Source organism: Camelina sativa, chromosome 9, assembly GCF_000633955.1.
Source record: "Camelina sativa cultivar DH55 chromosome 9, Cs, whole genome shotgun sequence".
In the NCBI taxonomy this organism is placed as follows: Eukaryota; Viridiplantae; Streptophyta; class Magnoliopsida; order Brassicales; family Brassicaceae; genus Camelina; species Camelina sativa.
Window position 1 is genome coordinate 28,636,394 of NC_025693.1, and position 17,351 is coordinate 28,653,744.

Here is a 17,351-nt window from a genome sequence, read left to right on the forward strand (position 1 = left end):
GACTAGTCGAAGTACAAAAGGGTATATTGGTCACGCCGATTGAACCGGTTTTTTTTTTTGTTTTGTTTTTGTTGTTGTCATCAGCATGCGACATTTACAGTATGCGACACTAGTTCAACTGTGGTTTGGTTTTTAATTTAGAAAAATATATAGTATATTAAACATTGATTATTTTTCTTGTTTTAGTGTGTGACAAAGACAAAACAACCGGGCTGAAATTGGAATCCAATGATAATTCACGAATAATGCCTTTTTATCTTTTCAATTTTTTTGAAAGAAGAATAAAAACAGAACAGATCCACGTGAAAATTTCATATTTTTGGTGATATTTTCGTTTGTTTCTTTTGACGTTCTGACACCGCCTCCACGTATCTATCAAACACTGTAATAAAACAATTCTTCTATTTTGTCTCTCTGTAAATACTAAATACTAGTATGTAATTTTCACTTTTCAGTCTTTCTCACCAAACAGAAAAACAAGATCGTATGTAAAAGAAAAAAAAAGATTTGGGCCTAATAGTGATACTGTCTCATCAACTGAGCCCAATTAGAAGCCCAAGTTTCTTGTGTGGTAAAAAAGCTGAGAAAGGAAACTTCACGAACAAACGGAAGAACAAAAAAAAAAAGAAAATCTCTGAGAGCGACCAAATCAAATCAATCGGAGCTATGACAGAGAAAAAGGAGACTGTGCCACCGGAGTACGATGTGAATGCTAAGTGGGACGCATGCCTCGATCTCACCGTCCGTCGCTTCGTTTACTCTTCCCTCGGCGGCGCATTCGCCGGTCTTCTTCTCTTCAGTTCGGTTCTCCACTATCCCCTTATTACTCGATTCTCGTCTTCTGATTACTTTTTTTTTATCTGTTTTGAGATTAGATTCGTAGTCACAAACTTAGAATAAATGGAGATATATGATGACTACACAGGGTTTTAGAGTGTTTGATTTCTCCAATTTTAATCATATAGATTCTCAGTTTGATGATGATTACTTGTGATTGTTTGAGGATTAGATACGTAGTGTGATTACGGAGTTAGATTCTGAGAATTGAGTTGAAATAGGGTTTTAAGAGTGTTTAATTTCTCAACAATTTGAATCATATGTTGTCCCAATTGTTGTTTGAGTTTGTATTCTCTCCCTTATACTGAGATTGATATATATATTATATTATAACCTAGTTTCTGATTTTGTTTAGGGAGTCCGGTTACAAGATGGTCATCGATAGCTTTGGGTGCTGGAATCGGTATTGGCTCTGCTTACACTGATTGCTCTCGTTCTTTCGACGCACCTTCTTCGCCTTCAGCCAATCTAGCAGCTCCCAAGAGTACTACTACAGAGACTTCTTGATGATCATGATCAGGTTAGTTGTAATCTCTTTTGGTATATGCATTTTGTTTTGAGGGGAATCAATACATTATTAGTTTGGGTAAAAAATTGATACTAGGAAGAAGCAAATGTTTTGAGTGTAGCTGAAGGATAGAAGAACCAAAATATCTTTGCCTATGGTGACAGTAATAGTAAATCGAGCAGGGGTCGCTAATTCCACATTCTGCGCATTGTTCATAGTGACAGTGTTGTGGTTTTCCCATTAGATAAAAACATTACATGACTTTCGTAGTGATTGCTATTGAACTAAAGATTGGTGAATACAACATATGGAGCTTAGGTTTCTCTACCCTTTGCATATAGTGGTAACTTTGGTACAAAAGCAGTTCTCTCTTACAACTTCCATTATTAATGTCCACAAATTTGTAATGTGCGATTAAGTAGAATAACACAACAACAACAACAACAAAAAGTAGAAGGATAAATTTAGTTTTGAATGTGTGGGTGATGGGTGGCAAGTGCAGACCTCCTAATGGTTCATTAATGATCAGTGTCCATTGAGTAAAGATATAGATACCGTTCGTCTGGTTTATCTCTGAACAATCAAATCTTATTTACTTTTTGTTGCAGGCTGCGGACGAGTAGACAAATGACTATAAAAGCGGAAGTTAGTAACGCATGCAAAGATCTGGGTATCTAGAAACAGAGCTTTTGAATCACGCAATGATTGTTAAATTGTTTCCTTAAACCTGTAAGGACAAGTCATTTAAGTTGATTTCACATGTAAACACCTTCCTTTTGTAAGAAAATTGTTCTATCTCTTACTCACGGTGGTTTTTGAACAACTAAATTCAAGATGTTACATCAAAAAGGTTGGTTACTCTGATTTGGGCGTCATTTATTCTGTTATTCACAAGCCAAGCGATGTCGTTATCTTCCGCGTTGAAAATTTGCAAAACCGGAAATAACCGGTCGGTCCTACATGCGAAGAAGTGCTAATTAAAAAAAGAGCGAACCAATCCGAGTTCCGATGGACCGCCATAGTCACCGACTAAACAAAAAGCCTGCGACGAACCAGAGGAGAAGAAGAAGAATTAACGGAAGAAGAAACTCAAAGAGTCAGAGATGAGTAGTCCACCGGAGAACGATCTTTGTTCGATATGTCATTCCCACTTCACCGCTCCTTGTCAAGCCAATTGCTCCCATTGGTTCTGCGGTCATCTCTCTCTCTCTCTCTCTTTGATCAATCCTTACTAGTCTTTTTTTTTCCTTAGTATCTTGATTAGGTTTCTCTTGTGTTTTTGCTAAGTCGGTTCAATGAGATCGGACGATTTTGACCTGAACGTATCCGTTATTAACCGTTATTGCCTAAGAACTCTATCCTGATCGTTTTGCATTTAGAATCCAACTGCAGAATTTGGAATGAAATATGATTATTTCAACTGGGATTTAGGAGATTTATCCTAAATCTTTAAATTTCCAAACTTTAACAATTTTTGTGAACCCTCTCTGTTTTAACAGATTCTTGTATTTGGGTTGACTCGGTGGTTTCAGAGTTTTTGGACCTTTATCTACATACCCTTTACTTTTTATCTTGGTTTCAATCTCTGTATGGTCGATGCTGTGTGTTTTGTTTACCCTGAGTTTGTGAGGCAATGATCTTTGTGGTTAGTCTGTTCTTCATGTTCACAGTTCCATTGCATTGCAGCATGGGGAGATTTTTTTTTTTTTTGGGGTTGTTCTGTCTCTCTAACTCTTTTTCAATTTATGTTTAGGAGATTGCATTATGCTGGTGTGGACGCATGGATCTACATTACTGCCATGTAAATGCCCCTTGTGTCGTCGTCCAATTAGTTTACTGGTTCCTTCAGAGGACACAATCAGAGACCGTTCAGTTGCGGAGGTTCTTGGTAAGCTTGAAACGTACAACCGACTCTTTGGCGGGCATTCAAGTAGTTTAGTTCAGGTGTGTCTTTTTATCTCTTTGTTTTTAAAGTTGCTTTGTTTTGGTCTTTGTGGAAAAGTTAACTTTTTGAGATAGATAAGAGATCCTTGAATCCAGATATGTAGAGCTGTAATGTCAAATCTCTCATAAGGAATTCTTGTTTACTTGACAGAGGATGCAAGACCTTCCCTTCTTACTACGAAGGTTGTTGCGGGAAATGATGGATCCACAAAGAACGCTTCCACTTGTGATTCGGGCTCGGGTTTATATCGCAGTTAAGTTCGATCTTGATCTCTCTCTGATTACTATGTGATTATTCATGTTCTAGGTTGTTACTGTTCCATTTGGAGTTAAACCGTTGGGAGTAACGCAGTTTCTTTGCATTGGGTGCAGATGTTTCTCAGTGCTATTTACATAGTCAGTCCAATAGATATCATTCCAGAAGGTGATTCATCTTTCTAATCCCATAAATCCTATCTTAGGTTTGTCTCACTGTCTTCTCACAAATCCTTTCTTTAACTAACTTCTTATAGGAGTTTTGGGGATAGTCGGTTTGCTTGATGATCTTCTCATAGCCCTGATTTGTTTCCTCCATGTTGCTGCCCTGTACCGCTCTGTTCTCTACTTCCGTCATGCCGGTTCATGAATCAAAGAATGTTTTCAACATAATGTGTCGCCCTTAAGAGATGTGCTTACCTTTTCCTCTGTCTTTATCCCTTCTCTTTACAAATACACAATTGTTCTGTTTGGCTAAGGAAAACTGAAATGTGTGATGATAGGATCACAGCACAAAAAAAGGTTTGAACCACATATCAATCATCTTCCTACCACTTCCTCTACGCTAGTCTTTTTGACCCTTCCACTCAAATTTGTTTATTATGGTTTGACCATTTGACTGAGAAACTCTGACATGGGTGATGGTGATGGGATCATACTAATAGAACAGATACTTTATTTCAATCTCAATTCTCTCATCCACAGATCAGTAATTTAGTGGTCCTCTTCTATAAACCGTGATAGGTGTTAATTCAGTAGCTGCTGAAAAGTCTTCACGGGTTATTACGATCTTCACATTCATTGATAGTTGAATATATCCCATAATCTTTATTGGCCAAAACTGTTGTTGTGTAGATTTTTAAGTAGTTCATTAGAGATTCTCACACGCAACTTTGCAATTTACTCTATTTTGTTTTGGTATTACAAGAATCTATGTCCACAAGACCACAAGTTTCATCAACGTATAAAATTTGGTTTATTTTCAAAAGGTCTTTTTGATGGTTTCGCCTAAAATACTTATTATTAGTAGTCTCCCAAGTGTTGAACCGTTGAACATATTTTCCATTCATAGAGAGACAACACAATGTGTCATAGATGAGTGGACCACAAGATAGAACCACAAATATTTTGTCTTAACACGGTCACACGTGCGTAGACACGTACAGCTCGTGGATTCTATTCACATGTATACACCCAAAAACACATATACGCGTGATAGACTCATCTTTTTCATGTGCATGTTCCGAAATTGACGTTGCTCCACTGAGAACTCACCGCCTAAATCCATCGTTTGTCCTGGCCATCAATATAAATGCACTGCTCACCAAATTCTCGCTTATTTTTCTTCTTCATCATTCAGCTTCATTAGCATTCCTTGTCACTTTAAGGCAAACACATTTTCAGAAAGAAACAAAAAGAATGTTAATGGAGTTGAATTTGGTGTTATGGGGTATTACACAGAAGTATATAAATAGTAAAATACGCAAAATTGCCCATGAAGTTGCATAATCTTCTTGTCTTGTGAACAAATGTATAATAATGCTTTGACGTGACGTTGAGTTATTATATACAGGTATGGAGGACAGATATGCTCTTCTTATCAGCTTCTCTCGACCGATCAATATTATTATCATTGCTGGACGGTCCTACTCGACAAATTATAGACACCCACGTTTACGTTATTGTAAATATTTATATTATTAGCTACCTTCAGGACCTACTCTCACTATTAGCTTAGCTATTCTTCAAACTGAGACCTCAACAATTCAATGTTATGTTCGATAGACTATGAACATATATTTTGGTACACAAAAAAAACGTTCTAACGGAAACACCCTTCACTTGATGTTTGTAAGGATCACTGATCTCTATTGTTGTAATTCTGTAGATTGATATCGAGATAAAAAGTTTCGTGAACTTTTGTAAAGTGTCGATCTTTTAACGAATATCTAAGTAGTATATACATATATAAATAATGTTTTAGTCCAAGATGAATGAGTATAATATAGTCTAGTGTTTGTATCTAGTGACATTAACTTTAAACTTCTCAAATGTCTCCACCAATAGAATTTTTTTTTGTCATATGGAAAGAGACTGGGCGAAGAAAGGAGCCAAATGAGAAAGGGGAAGGGATACAGCTGGGGAAGTCAACATCCAAATCCAAGATCTTTCTTTGATTCTCACTTTGCATAGTTTATTAAGCCGTATCTCTTCCCATTAAACCGACACCTACTACATATCGCAAGATAATTTATTAGTAGGTAACTTAAACTTCCTCACGGCCAATACTTCATTCTCTTATTTAAACTAGCTAGAAAGTATTAGTTCAAACAAGAAAGCCTTATGAAATATATAGATGTGTTATGTATAGAGCAAAACCACTGAAAATTATCAAATCTTCCTACATTGAACTCTAAATCTTTTTTTTTTTTGGTCAAACATTTAATTTCTCATTTCTCAATTAGGGTTCATAATACAAGAGGGCTTCCTTTGCAAGGAAATCAGCCCGACGATTAAGGTCTCTAGGCAAGAAATTGAAAGAGCAGAAAGTAAATTGCATCGATAGATTCAGGATATCATGTAGAATCCCATGGAGCTCCTTTGATTGAGTCTCCCGATTGAGTGCTTTGACAAGGTTTAACGAGTCAGAAGCGAAGATGATGTTGGTGAAACCCGATTCAATGGCAACTCTCACTGTCGCCAGAGTTGCTATTGCTTCGGCCATCAGCGGAGAGGTGACCTTCATAGACGACGTCGCCCCTTCCAGGAGTGGGAGGTCAGATGGATTACTAAATACCCAACCAAATCCCGCGTGTCCATCTGCTCTCCATGCGGCGTCCGAGCAAGCTAGAATAGCTGAATCACGATTTGGGAAGCCTAATCTCTGCCGTGAACAGGAAGGGACAATCTTGGAGGTGCCCTGTGCTTCTTGCCACTCACGACAACGCACTACAGCCATAGTCATGGCGTCTGAAGCCAGGGTTCTTTCCTTGTTAAATAGAAGCCGGTTTCTTGTTGTCCAGATTATCCAGAAGATCCAAGGAGCAAGCGGACCCAAACTAATACCCGTGGGTGGGAGAGAAGCCAGTTTATTGTAAGCGGTGATGCCCGATTTGACTGTTGTAGCCTCTGTTGCCACAATACGAGAGGACAGAGGTGCGAGTCTCCATACCTGATTCGCGAAAGGGCAATGGAAAAATAGATGCAGTGGTGTCTCCTCCGCCCCACAGTGAGGGCAATTAGCATTGTCAGTTATATGCTTCTGTACTAGTTTAGATCCCAGGGGCAATGCTTTTTGTGCTAGCTTCCACAGGAACATTTTGATCTTTGGTGAGCACTTGAGAGACCATATTGCTGAATGCCACTGAAAGTCTGTTAATGGTGGGGGTACTTGAGCATTGTCTCCTCTCTCTCGTTGGTTTAATGTTTCGTAGTATCCTGATTTTGTTGTGTATGTTCCAGAAGTTGTTGGGAGCCAGGCCCAGGTATCTTCTCCCCCTGTTGTACTTGGTCTGATTTTCAGGATATCATTCTCATAACTTGGTAAAATTTCTCTGATCAGGGGCAGGTTCCAATCTCTGGTCTCCTGCAGAATCAGATCTGTAACCTGCAGGTTGCAAGTAGAGGCCGTAGGTGGTCCCATTGGGCATTTTGGAGTAGCTAAAGATAACTAAGGGCTGTACCATACAGAGGTAGTCAATCCATTGCCTATCACGCGTCCCAAACGTTGCTTTAGGAGGTCTCGACCTGTACAAATCCCTCGCCAACCGTGAGACGCCGATCCTGTAACTGAGCATTCCAGGAACGGGTCAGTTGAGCAGTATTTCCCTAGTAGCACTCGCGCGAGTAGGCACTTCGGGTTAGTGAGGATTCTCCAGCTGAGCTTGGCAAGTAAGGCATCATTGAAAGTTTTAATTTCTCTGAAACCTAATCCGCCATTCTTAAAAGATCGTGTCATCCTTCTCCAGGATATCCAGCACATCTTTTTCTTTCCTGAATTTGAGTCCCACCAGAATCTAGTCAGAGCAGATTGGATTCTTTTACAAAGGCCATTTGGGAGTTTGAAGCAAGTCATGGTGTAGGTAGGCATGGAAGCAAGTACTGATTTTAGCAGTGTGAGTTTCCCAGCCGAAGAGAGGAAACGAGAAGACCAGCTAATGGCTCGTTGGTGAATGCGGTCTATTATCTGGGTAAAAAGATCTTTCTTCTTCTTCCCAAACAACTCAGGGAGGCCCAGGTATTTTCCTCATTGAACTCTAAATCTAATGCAACGTTTTATATACATTAGTGTTTTATTAAAATTCATTTACGCAAACAATATTATTATTGATGATCAAGTGTACTAGTACCATTATTGATTTTGGCCAAATAGTATGGGGAGAGGTTTTTTTTTAGTGTTTCTCCTACAATTATTGTCTTTTTTTATATAAATTTTTATTTTCTCTGATTTCTTTCTCGTGTATTGTCTCACTTTGAAATAGTTATCTTAGATCTTCTTTCGATAAAATAAGAAATACCATATTGTCGTAAAAATATATAAAAATATCATGTAGGATAAATAATAACTCTCTAAAGGACTATTACTATAATTGGTAACTTCGATATGGTATGTACGATTGAATAACCCAATAGAGTAAGCATGAAAACAAAATTACATAAGGAAAACGATAATTTTTTTTTTTTTTTTTGTGCAACGGAAAACGATAATATGGATAGTAATATTACCATCTATTATTTTTGTATTTCTAAGAAAGATTTCATGGAATATTTTTCTATATTTTCTTGATTTACTATTTTCCTAATTACGTATCGTAATCTATTTTTCCAAATTAGTTAAATAGTTTATTATGTTGTAACTTTTAATGATTAAACAATGTCATAGGCATTCTTCGATATCTCAATCAGAAAGAGAATTAACCAATGATTAGTTTTCATAATAAACTAAATGTGTGATATAAAATTGGAGATAATTTAGAATTGATTCAGATCAAAGAGGATAACAATCAGAGAGAGAGGAATATAGAAAGAAAAGGACATTGATGCGGTTAGACGATTCTTATCAAACTTCACTTAAAAGGGTAATCCACGCAACAACAATTTCATTTCCCTTTATTTCTTAGGTTCTTTAACCTCTTTTGCCAGGCTATAATGGAATATTAACAGTACATATATAAAGAAACCAAATGGTTCTTTTCATCTGCCTAACTATATATTATGGATCAATTCGATTCGTTCTTTATTATAACTCTAATAACCTTCATTTGTGTTTTCTTCCAAGTTTTCAACTACTGCCATAGTTTCTTGTTACCATTAGTAACAGTAGGAACTACAATATGAATGTAAATGTTTCACGTATTACGACGAATAATGTTTATTACAATAAGTCTCCACTTATTATAGTATCAAATCCATCTAGAAACATTAACCGAAAGTTGAATGTTTTTACATCGATGAAACTTTTTTTTGTTGAATGTTTTTGTACTAACTAATTATAGAATCGGACAATTAAGAAAGATCATCACAAACATATGTCAAAATCAGTATTAGTCAGATGATTTTTTTTTTATTAAACTTTTAAAACATATATTTATAATATTCACGAAACATGAATTGTATGGTGAGAGAAGGAGAGAGTAGTCGATTAGATAAATGATGAAACCTTTTTGGCTCCAAGTCTCAACGACAACTCTATCTTGTCTGTCTCTTCCTCTCTCTTCTTCTCTCCATCTTCTCTAATCAGTCTCTCTCTCTCTTTCTCTCGTAATTTCTTGGAGACATCTCTCTCTGTAATTGTTCTTTTGAGAGAAACAAAAGTGAATATTTATATATAATTCTTCATTCAAGTTATCTACAAAATCAGTTGGTAATCGAAGCAAACCCCTCGAGATCAAAACTTCTTGTGCTTTTTCTTGTTACCTAGAGATTTTCTCCTAGAAAGTGGTCCAAGAAAATCACAACAAAAAGGTCTCTGGAAACCACAAATCAAAATCTTTTCAATTACTCTCTTTTGGATTCTGTTTCTTTGAATCCTCTCACAGATTTACCTTCATCATAACCTGAGTGATTCTGGATTGTTTTCGACTATTATTAGGTACGTATTTTCATTAATCTTTTGTTTAATTTGTTGCTTTTTTTTCTTGGTTTTATGTTTTGAATCTTTAAGCCTCACACTCTTTGTTTTCTTTAAAGGATAGATTCTGTAAAAAAAGTTACTATGAATTTCTAACTTTCAAAATGTGTAGGTTAGTAGTTGTACTAATAACATAATTACTTTATCCACTAACTACAATCTGTATGAATAATTTTAAACTTTGTTTCCCTTTTATTTACTTTATAATCATTAATCCTTAATCTATACTCAATGTTGGGTTCTTCTTTTTTCTTTTCTTTTTTTCAGTAAAGGTTCAATGTTTTTGAAGTTTTTATTCACATATTTAGATGGAGAGAGTGAAAGATAGATCATTTGCTTTACTTCCAAACCAAATAATTAAATTAGTCATTTTTTTTCTTTCTGCACTGTAATGAGTACCTTTAAAGCTCACTTATGGAGTTTCTGTATGTTTTAGTACCTAATCTGTCCATTTACTTATAATTATATATTCTTTGTATAATACCAATCAGTTTTTTGAGATAGAAATGATTATTTTATACCTAATCTATAACTATATTACAAAATTCAATTTATTAATTATAGAAAATTATGGAAGAATCACATGACCCCATTTTTTTTTTTACAAAACCTGCATTATTTTTGCATAATAATAATAATTAATAATTCATATATGTATGTACGGAATAGAAAAATACACACAAACACAATTGGCAAAATCATCATAATACAATTACCACATAGACATTGATAGATTTTCCTATTAAATTGTCTTTATCCCACTGTTATTTTTTTAATCTATTTTTAAAGTGAGTCCCTGAGGCCTGACTGAGTGGATGATTACTGCGAGTCGCAATTTGCGACTAATTATATTCTTTTCATATCAAGAGAAATATATAATGGTTTGGTTTGTTGATTTCAAATAATTGTCTATGTAGGTAAGTGATTACAGTCCATCAACCATGATGAAGACCTAAGCTTCGAATTGACCCTCGGATATCACCGTAGAATGTCGAGAAGACCGGACCTCCGACGAGGCATGATGATGACCATTGTGGTCGTCACACTCCTCCTCTCAGTTTTCCCGCCAAATGTAGTAGAATCGACCGTTGAGAAACAAGCTCTGTTCCGCTTCAAAAACCGCCTCGACGACCCTCACAACGTTCTACAATCTTGGAAACCATCCGATTCCCCTTGCGTCTTTCGCGGCGTCACATGCGATCCTATCTCCGGCGAAGTCACCGGTATATCACTAGCCAACGCCAACCTCTCGGGAACCATCTCTCCATCAATCTCAGCTCTCACAAAGCTAACTACGTTATCACTTCCATCCAACTTCATCTCCGGAACAATCCCGCCGGAGATAACCAACTGCACAAACCTCAAAGTCCTCAATCTCACCTCAAACCGACTCTCCGGAACAATCCCAAACCTTTCTCCTCTAAAAACCTTAGAGACTCTCGACATCTCCGGAAACTTTCTCACCGGAGAGTTTCAAAGCTGGATTGGTAATATGACTCAGTTGGTATCTCTCGGTCTCGGAAACAACCACTACCATGAAGGTACGATTCCAGAGAGTCTTGGACGTTTAAAGAAACTAACTTGGCTCTTCTTAGCTCGCTCCAACTTGACAGGACAGATACCAAACTCCATCTTTGATCTCAACGGTCTCGACACTTTCGACGTCGCCAACAACGCAGTTTCCGGTGATTTCCCATTCTTGATCACAAGATTAGTAAACCTCACAAAGATTGAGCTGTTCAACAACAGATTAACCGGTGAAATCCCTCCGGAGATTAAGAACTTGACTCGTTTACGCGAATTCGATGTTTCTTCAAATCAGTTGAACGGTTCTTTACCTCAAGAACTCGGATTCTTGAAAGAGCTCAGAGTTTTCCACTGCCATGAAAACAACTTTACCGGCGAGTTCCCTTCTGGCTTCGGCCAACTTCTTCACCTCACTTCTCTTTCCATTTACAGAAACAACTTCTCCGGTGACTTCCCTGTTAACATCGGCAAGTTCTCGCCGTTGGACACGGTTGATATATCTGAAAACGTGTTTACAGGTCCGTTTCCAAGATTCTTATGCCAAAACAAGAAACTACTATTCTTGCTCGCCTTGCAGAACGGTTTCTCCGGCGAGATTCCGAGATCATACGCTGAGTGTAAGTCTCTCTTGAGACTAAGGATTAACAAGAACCGTCTTAGTGGTCATGTTGTTGAAGGGTTTTGGGATCTACCACTTGCTAAGATGATTGATCTCAGCGAGAACGAACTCACCGGAGAGATCTCTCCAGTGATTGGACGTTCAACTGAACTGAGCCAGCTCATTTTGCAGAACAATAGATTCTCCGGCAAGATTCCTCGTGAGCTTGGTAAACTGACCAATATAGAGAGGATTTATCTGAGCGACAACAACTTCTCCGGAGGCATTCCGACAGAAGTGGGAGAGTTGAAAGAGTTGTCATCTCTGCATCTTGAAAACAATTCGTTAACAGGATCTATCCCTCTTGGATTGATGAGTTGTGTCAAACTTGTTGATCTGAATCTCGCCAAGAACTTCTTGACTGGTGAAATACCGAACAGTTTATCTCAGGTTGCTTCTTTAAACTCGTTGGACTTCTCAGGGAACAAGCTAACGGGTGAGATTCCAGCGAGTCTTGTGAAGTTGAAGCTGAGTTTCATAGATTTGTCTAAAAATCAACTTTCAGGAAGAATACCACCGGATCTTTTAGCGGTGGGAGGATCCACCGCGTTCACTAATAACGAGAAGCTTTGTGTTGATAGCCAAAACGCCAGAACAAGTCAGAACTTGGGGCTGAGTGTTTGCAGTGGCTACCAACATGTGCGGAGGAATGGTTCAATGGATGGAACACTCTTGTTCTTGGCTCTTGCGATCGTTGTGGTAGTGCTTGTGACTGGTTTGTTAGCGTTGCGTTACAGAGTGGCGAAGATACGTGAGCTTGAATCAGAAAACGGAGATGTTAGCAAAGCGGATGCGAAATGGAAGATCGCGTCTTTTCATCAAATGGAGCTTGATGCTGAGGAGATATGTAGGTTGGATGAAGATCATGTGATTGGAGCTGGAAGCGCGGGAAAAGTGTACCGTGTTGATTTGAAAAAGGGTCGCGGGACAGTGGCGGTTAAGTGGTTGCGGAGAGGAGGAGATGAGCAAGTTGATGGAGCAGAGGTCTCTGTTGCGGAAATGGAGATTCTTGGGAAGATCAGACATAGAAACGTGCTGAAGCTCTACGCTTGTCTAGTTGGAAGAGGTTCTAGCTATTTGGTGTTTGAGTTCATGGAGAATGGGAACTTGTACCATGCTCTTCGCCAGACTATCAAAGGTGGATTACCGGAACTGGATTGGTACAAGAGGTAAATGTTTTGTTCTCTAACAACCATTCCAAATGGTTCAAGTTATGGATCACCTATAACTGTTTTGCCTCTTCTTGTCAATAAACAGATATAAAATCGCGGTGGGAGCGGCTAAAGGAATCACCTATTTGCATCATGATTGTTGTCCACCGATCATTCACAGAGATATTAAGTCCAGCAACATTTTGCTTAATGGAGATTACGAGTCGAAAATCGCAGACTTTGGAGTTGCTAAAGTTGCAGACAAGGGATACGAGTGGAGCTGTGTTGCTGGAACTCATGGCTATATGGCTCCCGGTGAGTTTTACCTTTCTTTCAACTTTGTCTCACGTGATGATAGCTGGAACTGATTCTTTTTTGTTGTGATGTAATGACTGTAGAGCTGGCTTACTCCTTCAAAGCGACAGAGAAGAGTGACGTGTACAGCTTCGGTGTGGTTCTTTTAGAGCTAGTTACCGGTCTCCGGCCGACGGAAGACAAGTTTGGAGAGGGGAAAGACATTGTTGACTATGTCTACTCTCAGATTCAACAAGATCGGAGGAACCTCCGAAACGTCTTGGACAATCAAGTTTTGTCGTCTTACGTAGAAGAAAGCATGATTAGAGTTCTGAAGATGGGTCTTCTCTGCACTACAAAGCTCCCGAATCTCAGACCGAGCATGAGAGAGGTCGTGAGAAAGCTTGACGACGCTGATCCCTGTGTTTCCAATTCTATTGACAGAACAGGGAAGATTACAGTATAGGTTAGTTAATTAGTTATATATAGACGGGTTAAGTTGGTTACCTGTTCACAAGAGTATGGGTTTGTTCAAAACTCGAGAGACTAGTTTTTTCATATTTATAAATTTGCAGTGAAATGTCAAGAGTTATCTATCATAACGAGACATGGATTAAGTATAAGTTCTTCAGTAAACATAATAAACGATACTATTAAATCACATTGTGACGAAAATGCAATCTCATCAATTAACGATTTCGATTCCAGTGAGAGGAAGTCCTTCATGCAACTGAAGAGCGAGGTCTCCCACAATCTACATTTTACAAACAGTAAGAGTTTAGTATCCATTCTCAACCGAATGACGTATCAAAAAGAGTGGATCTTTTCCTTGGATAGTTTTACCTTGGCCATGGACCTATATGAGTATTCGGTAACGCCAGCGACATGAGGGGTTATAATAACGTTTTTAAACTTCAAGATAGGATCGTTTGGATCAAATGGCTCAGACCATGCCACATCAATTCCAAGGCCTCCTAGATGACCGGACTCCAGATTCTGGTAAGCTGATTCATAGTTTATCAGACCACCTCGGGCAATATTTACAAGAAAAGCACCCTGAAACAACAAAAGAGACATCAACAGTAATCAGTCATTACAATCTAATCCAACTCGTTTTTTTCATATATGAATAGCTCTTAGTAATCACCTTTTTCATTGAACATATGAACTTTTTGTTCACGATCTCCGCCTGAAAGTTATAAGATCATCATCCAGAAATTATAGTCAATGTATATATAGCCAAGAACAATTCTTGCATATATAGCCATGTACTTGATAAGTTTATAATGAAGGAGAAGTGGTAACATTACCGTTTCTTTGTTGAGCCTCAAACAAACAACAACTATATCAGCTTTGCCAGCGAATGTGTAAATGTCTTCATGGCTACCTTTCTCATCAAGAAGGCTGGCTGAAGATACAAGTTAACAAATTACTAGACCTCAGGATTGGGTTTGTCAAGGCAAACAGAGGAGTTAACAGAGAGCCCATACAGTCTGAGTCAGTGATAGAAGCAGGCCAGCTTCTTTTCGTGGCTATTACTCTCGACCCAAATGGCTTCAACCGTTTAGCCAGCTCTATTCCAATGTTTCCATATCCTAAGATAAAAACCTGTATAATAGAAAGAAAGAAGAAAACTTTTTTGTAAGTGGATACACACCAAAGATATCAAATGCAGATTTAAGACACACTGAGACTCACTGTTTTACCGAGAAGCGTGTCACCGGTTGGTTCTCCAAGTAGTCTGCTTCTCAGAGATACTTGCATTTCGTTCTGCAATAAAATAACATTTCGTTACGAAGTAATTATAACGAAGAAAGCAATATCAGAACTAGCACTTGGGGAATTAAGAGATATACTAACGAAACCATACAGAGGCAAATCAAATAAATAAGCCACCTGTTTCTTCAGAAGGCCCAGCATAAGATATATAGCCATTTCAGAACAAGATGCTGCATTTCCAGTACCCTCACTGGGAATTCTAGCCACCTTAATCCCATGTTTAGTTGCAGCATCAATGTCAACACCTGCCAGAAGTAAATTACATGAAAAATATTTAAATAAACGGTCCGTCTATGAGGTATAATACTTGAGCTTAATCATGTATTAATAATGCATAAGAAAACAGAGAAAGATACCATCGAGACCAACACCAAACTGCATAATAAGCTTCATCTTGCTCGCACGAGATATAACATATGAATCCATTTTCATCGTCATTGCCACACATATATGATAGTTCTTAATAACCTCAGGGACATCACGGTAATGGACAATATCGACCTATATGTAAAACCAAACCATAAAAAAATAAACAACAACCATCTCAAGATAAGAACTTTTACTACAATAACACCAACAAAGGATTCTTACGCACGGTCCTACAGAACTAAAGGAGCTTAATTTACACAGTTTAAAACCAAATCTCAAACAGTAGCACCTACACAACAATAAACTCGTCTAGGAGAGTAAAGTTTTCAACTTTAACTATTGGTACAACTTAGAAGGAATCAAAATAGTTTATACCTGAACAAAAGGGTAAGGTTGCAAATATTCTCTGGTGAAATTGCAGGCATCAGGAAAATAAGGACCGCAACATAGAACACGAGTTACATTCATCTCATTTGTCTCAACCATTCTCTCAGGCTTACTTTGCCTGAACCAACATCACAAAACATCCAAAATTGATGTAATAGATCTACAAATTCATAGTGAAGCCGTTAAGATTCGAGAACAAAGGTTGAATTTTTTTGATTCACCTGGAGATAGAACGAGCCTGGAGAGAGTAGAGTAGCGAAGCGAAGCTTGAGTTCCTGTTTCGTAAGGTAGCTTTGGCGATTTTGTACATTATCGTCATCATCACTCTCAAGATCACACAATTTTGCAAACGCTAATTATTTTGATTAAAACTTTTACATAATTTCAAGTCATTTCCCGTATAAATAGTTTATTACAATTTAACCCCAACATTTCATAAATTATCATATTAAACCCTAATGAAATTGGGAAAAAAAAAACACGGAGCTGGACCTCGTATGTTCGATTGTTCCGTAACGTAACGTTTAAAAAAACGAAAACGAAGAATGCAGAAAAAACAAAAATTATGTACAAGAGACGTTCTTAATAACCAATTTACACAGTATGTGACGGAGTAGCATCGCCGGAGCGGAGATGATCCGACGAACGTTCACCGACGTTATTGTTGTTGTTGTTGTTCTTTCCAAGAAACAACCGATCGAACGGTGATTTCATCGCTAGAAGCAAACTTTTGGGTGAAGCAGCACGCACCTGATCAATACTGCCGTCTGGAGGAGACGTGTTATTATTGATCGAGCCTGTCCGGTACGGAGGTGTTATTGAGAATGGTCTACGGTCTAACCGGCCATCTTGGTGGTCGAACCGTTCATAGTAGAAATAATTTCTCTCGCTTCCTAAGCTTCCGGTTCTGTATCCTCTCGCTGAACTCATTACCTGAGGTAACATGTGGCCTTTTGAAAGGCTAGGATTCACGATCTTATTGTGAATATCTTGTGGTAATTTAAGTGTGAACCGGTCGAGATTTTCTGAATGATGACCGGTCCAATCAGGATTGGTAAATATTCCGGCTAAACTCCATCCGGTAGACATTGACCTACGTGGCATGCTCTGGTTACAGGTCAACGCCACTGAATCAAGCAACCGCGCGTCTGGTGAACCCAAAACTCTAACCCGATCACCGGTCGGATCAGAACCGGGAGGGTCGTTGGTTAAACCAGGTATTTGAATTATAGATTCTCCCGGTACGGGAATAAGATCAGCGCGGCAGAGAGGACACGTAGCGTGAGAGCGGAGCCAAGCGTCGATGCAACCAGGATGAAACACGTGGCAGCATTTAGGTATCAAACGCAGCGTTTCATCGTCTTCAAACTCGTTTAAGCAAACAGGACACTCGAGCGCTTCTTTACCGATCCTAAGCGTTTTCACGGTTGAGTACTGAAAGGTAGGAAACGTCTCGATGACCGACGCGTCCAGTCCACGCGCCGGTTGACGGTTCAGGGTAAGCCAGTTAGC

The 17,351-nt window shown here is 38.4% G+C and overlaps 5 protein-coding genes across 6 annotated transcripts in view; 3 read left to right on the forward strand and 2 right to left on the reverse strand.

The window, feature by feature from the left end:
- LOC104712809 (MICOS complex subunit Mic10) lies at positions 596 to 2,203 on the forward strand. The gene is made up of 3 exons (XM_010429781.2): positions 596 to 799; positions 1,193 to 1,357; positions 1,954 to 2,203. The coding sequence occupies exons 1-2, from the start codon at positions 667 to 669 to the stop codon at positions 1,342 to 1,344; spliced, it is 285 nt and encodes a 94-aa protein (XP_010428083.1). The 5' UTR covers positions 596 to 666; the 3' UTR covers positions 1,345 to 1,357; positions 1,954 to 2,203.
- LOC104712808 (E3 ubiquitin-protein ligase RNF170) lies at positions 2,340 to 4,107 on the forward strand. The gene is made up of 5 exons (XM_010429780.2): positions 2,340 to 2,539; positions 3,099 to 3,289; positions 3,441 to 3,542; positions 3,662 to 3,713; positions 3,802 to 4,107. Exons 1-5 carry the CDS (start codon positions 2,449 to 2,451, stop codon positions 3,912 to 3,914), a joined length of 549 nt encoding a protein of 182 aa, XP_010428082.1. The 5' UTR covers positions 2,340 to 2,448; the 3' UTR covers positions 3,915 to 4,107.
- LOC104712812 (receptor-like protein kinase HSL1) lies at positions 9,165 to 13,906 on the forward strand. Its single transcript, XM_010429785.1, has 4 exons — positions 9,165 to 9,635; positions 10,592 to 13,028; positions 13,117 to 13,325; positions 13,409 to 13,906. Exons 2-4 carry the CDS (start codon positions 10,663 to 10,665, stop codon positions 13,768 to 13,770), a joined length of 2,937 nt encoding a protein of 978 aa, XP_010428087.1. The 5' UTR covers positions 9,165 to 9,635; positions 10,592 to 10,662; the 3' UTR covers positions 13,771 to 13,906.
- LOC104712811 (hydroxypyruvate reductase) lies at positions 13,918 to 16,175 on the reverse strand. The gene is made up of 10 exons (XM_010429784.2): positions 16,061 to 16,175; positions 15,828 to 15,957; positions 15,440 to 15,584; positions 15,201 to 15,328; positions 15,003 to 15,074; positions 14,795 to 14,912; positions 14,615 to 14,712; positions 14,452 to 14,493; positions 14,148 to 14,360; positions 13,918 to 14,058 (listed from the first exon to the last, which is right to left on the reverse strand). Exons 1-10 carry the CDS (start codon positions 16,159 to 16,161, stop codon positions 13,990 to 13,992), a joined length of 1,116 nt encoding a protein of 371 aa, XP_010428086.1. The 5' UTR covers positions 16,162 to 16,175; the 3' UTR covers positions 13,918 to 13,989.
- LOC104712810 (RING-H2 finger protein ATL11-like) overlaps positions 16,181 to 17,351 on the reverse strand; it is a 2,257-nt gene continuing 1,086 nt past the window's right edge. The window contains exon 2 of one of the 2 annotated variants that reach the window (XM_010429783.2): positions 16,181 to 17,074. In XM_010429783.2, coding sequence (XP_010428085.1) covers positions 16,434 to 17,074 — 641 coding nt within the window. In that variant the 3' untranslated portion in view covers positions 16,181 to 16,433. The other variant, XM_010429782.2, reaches the window with a different exon arrangement.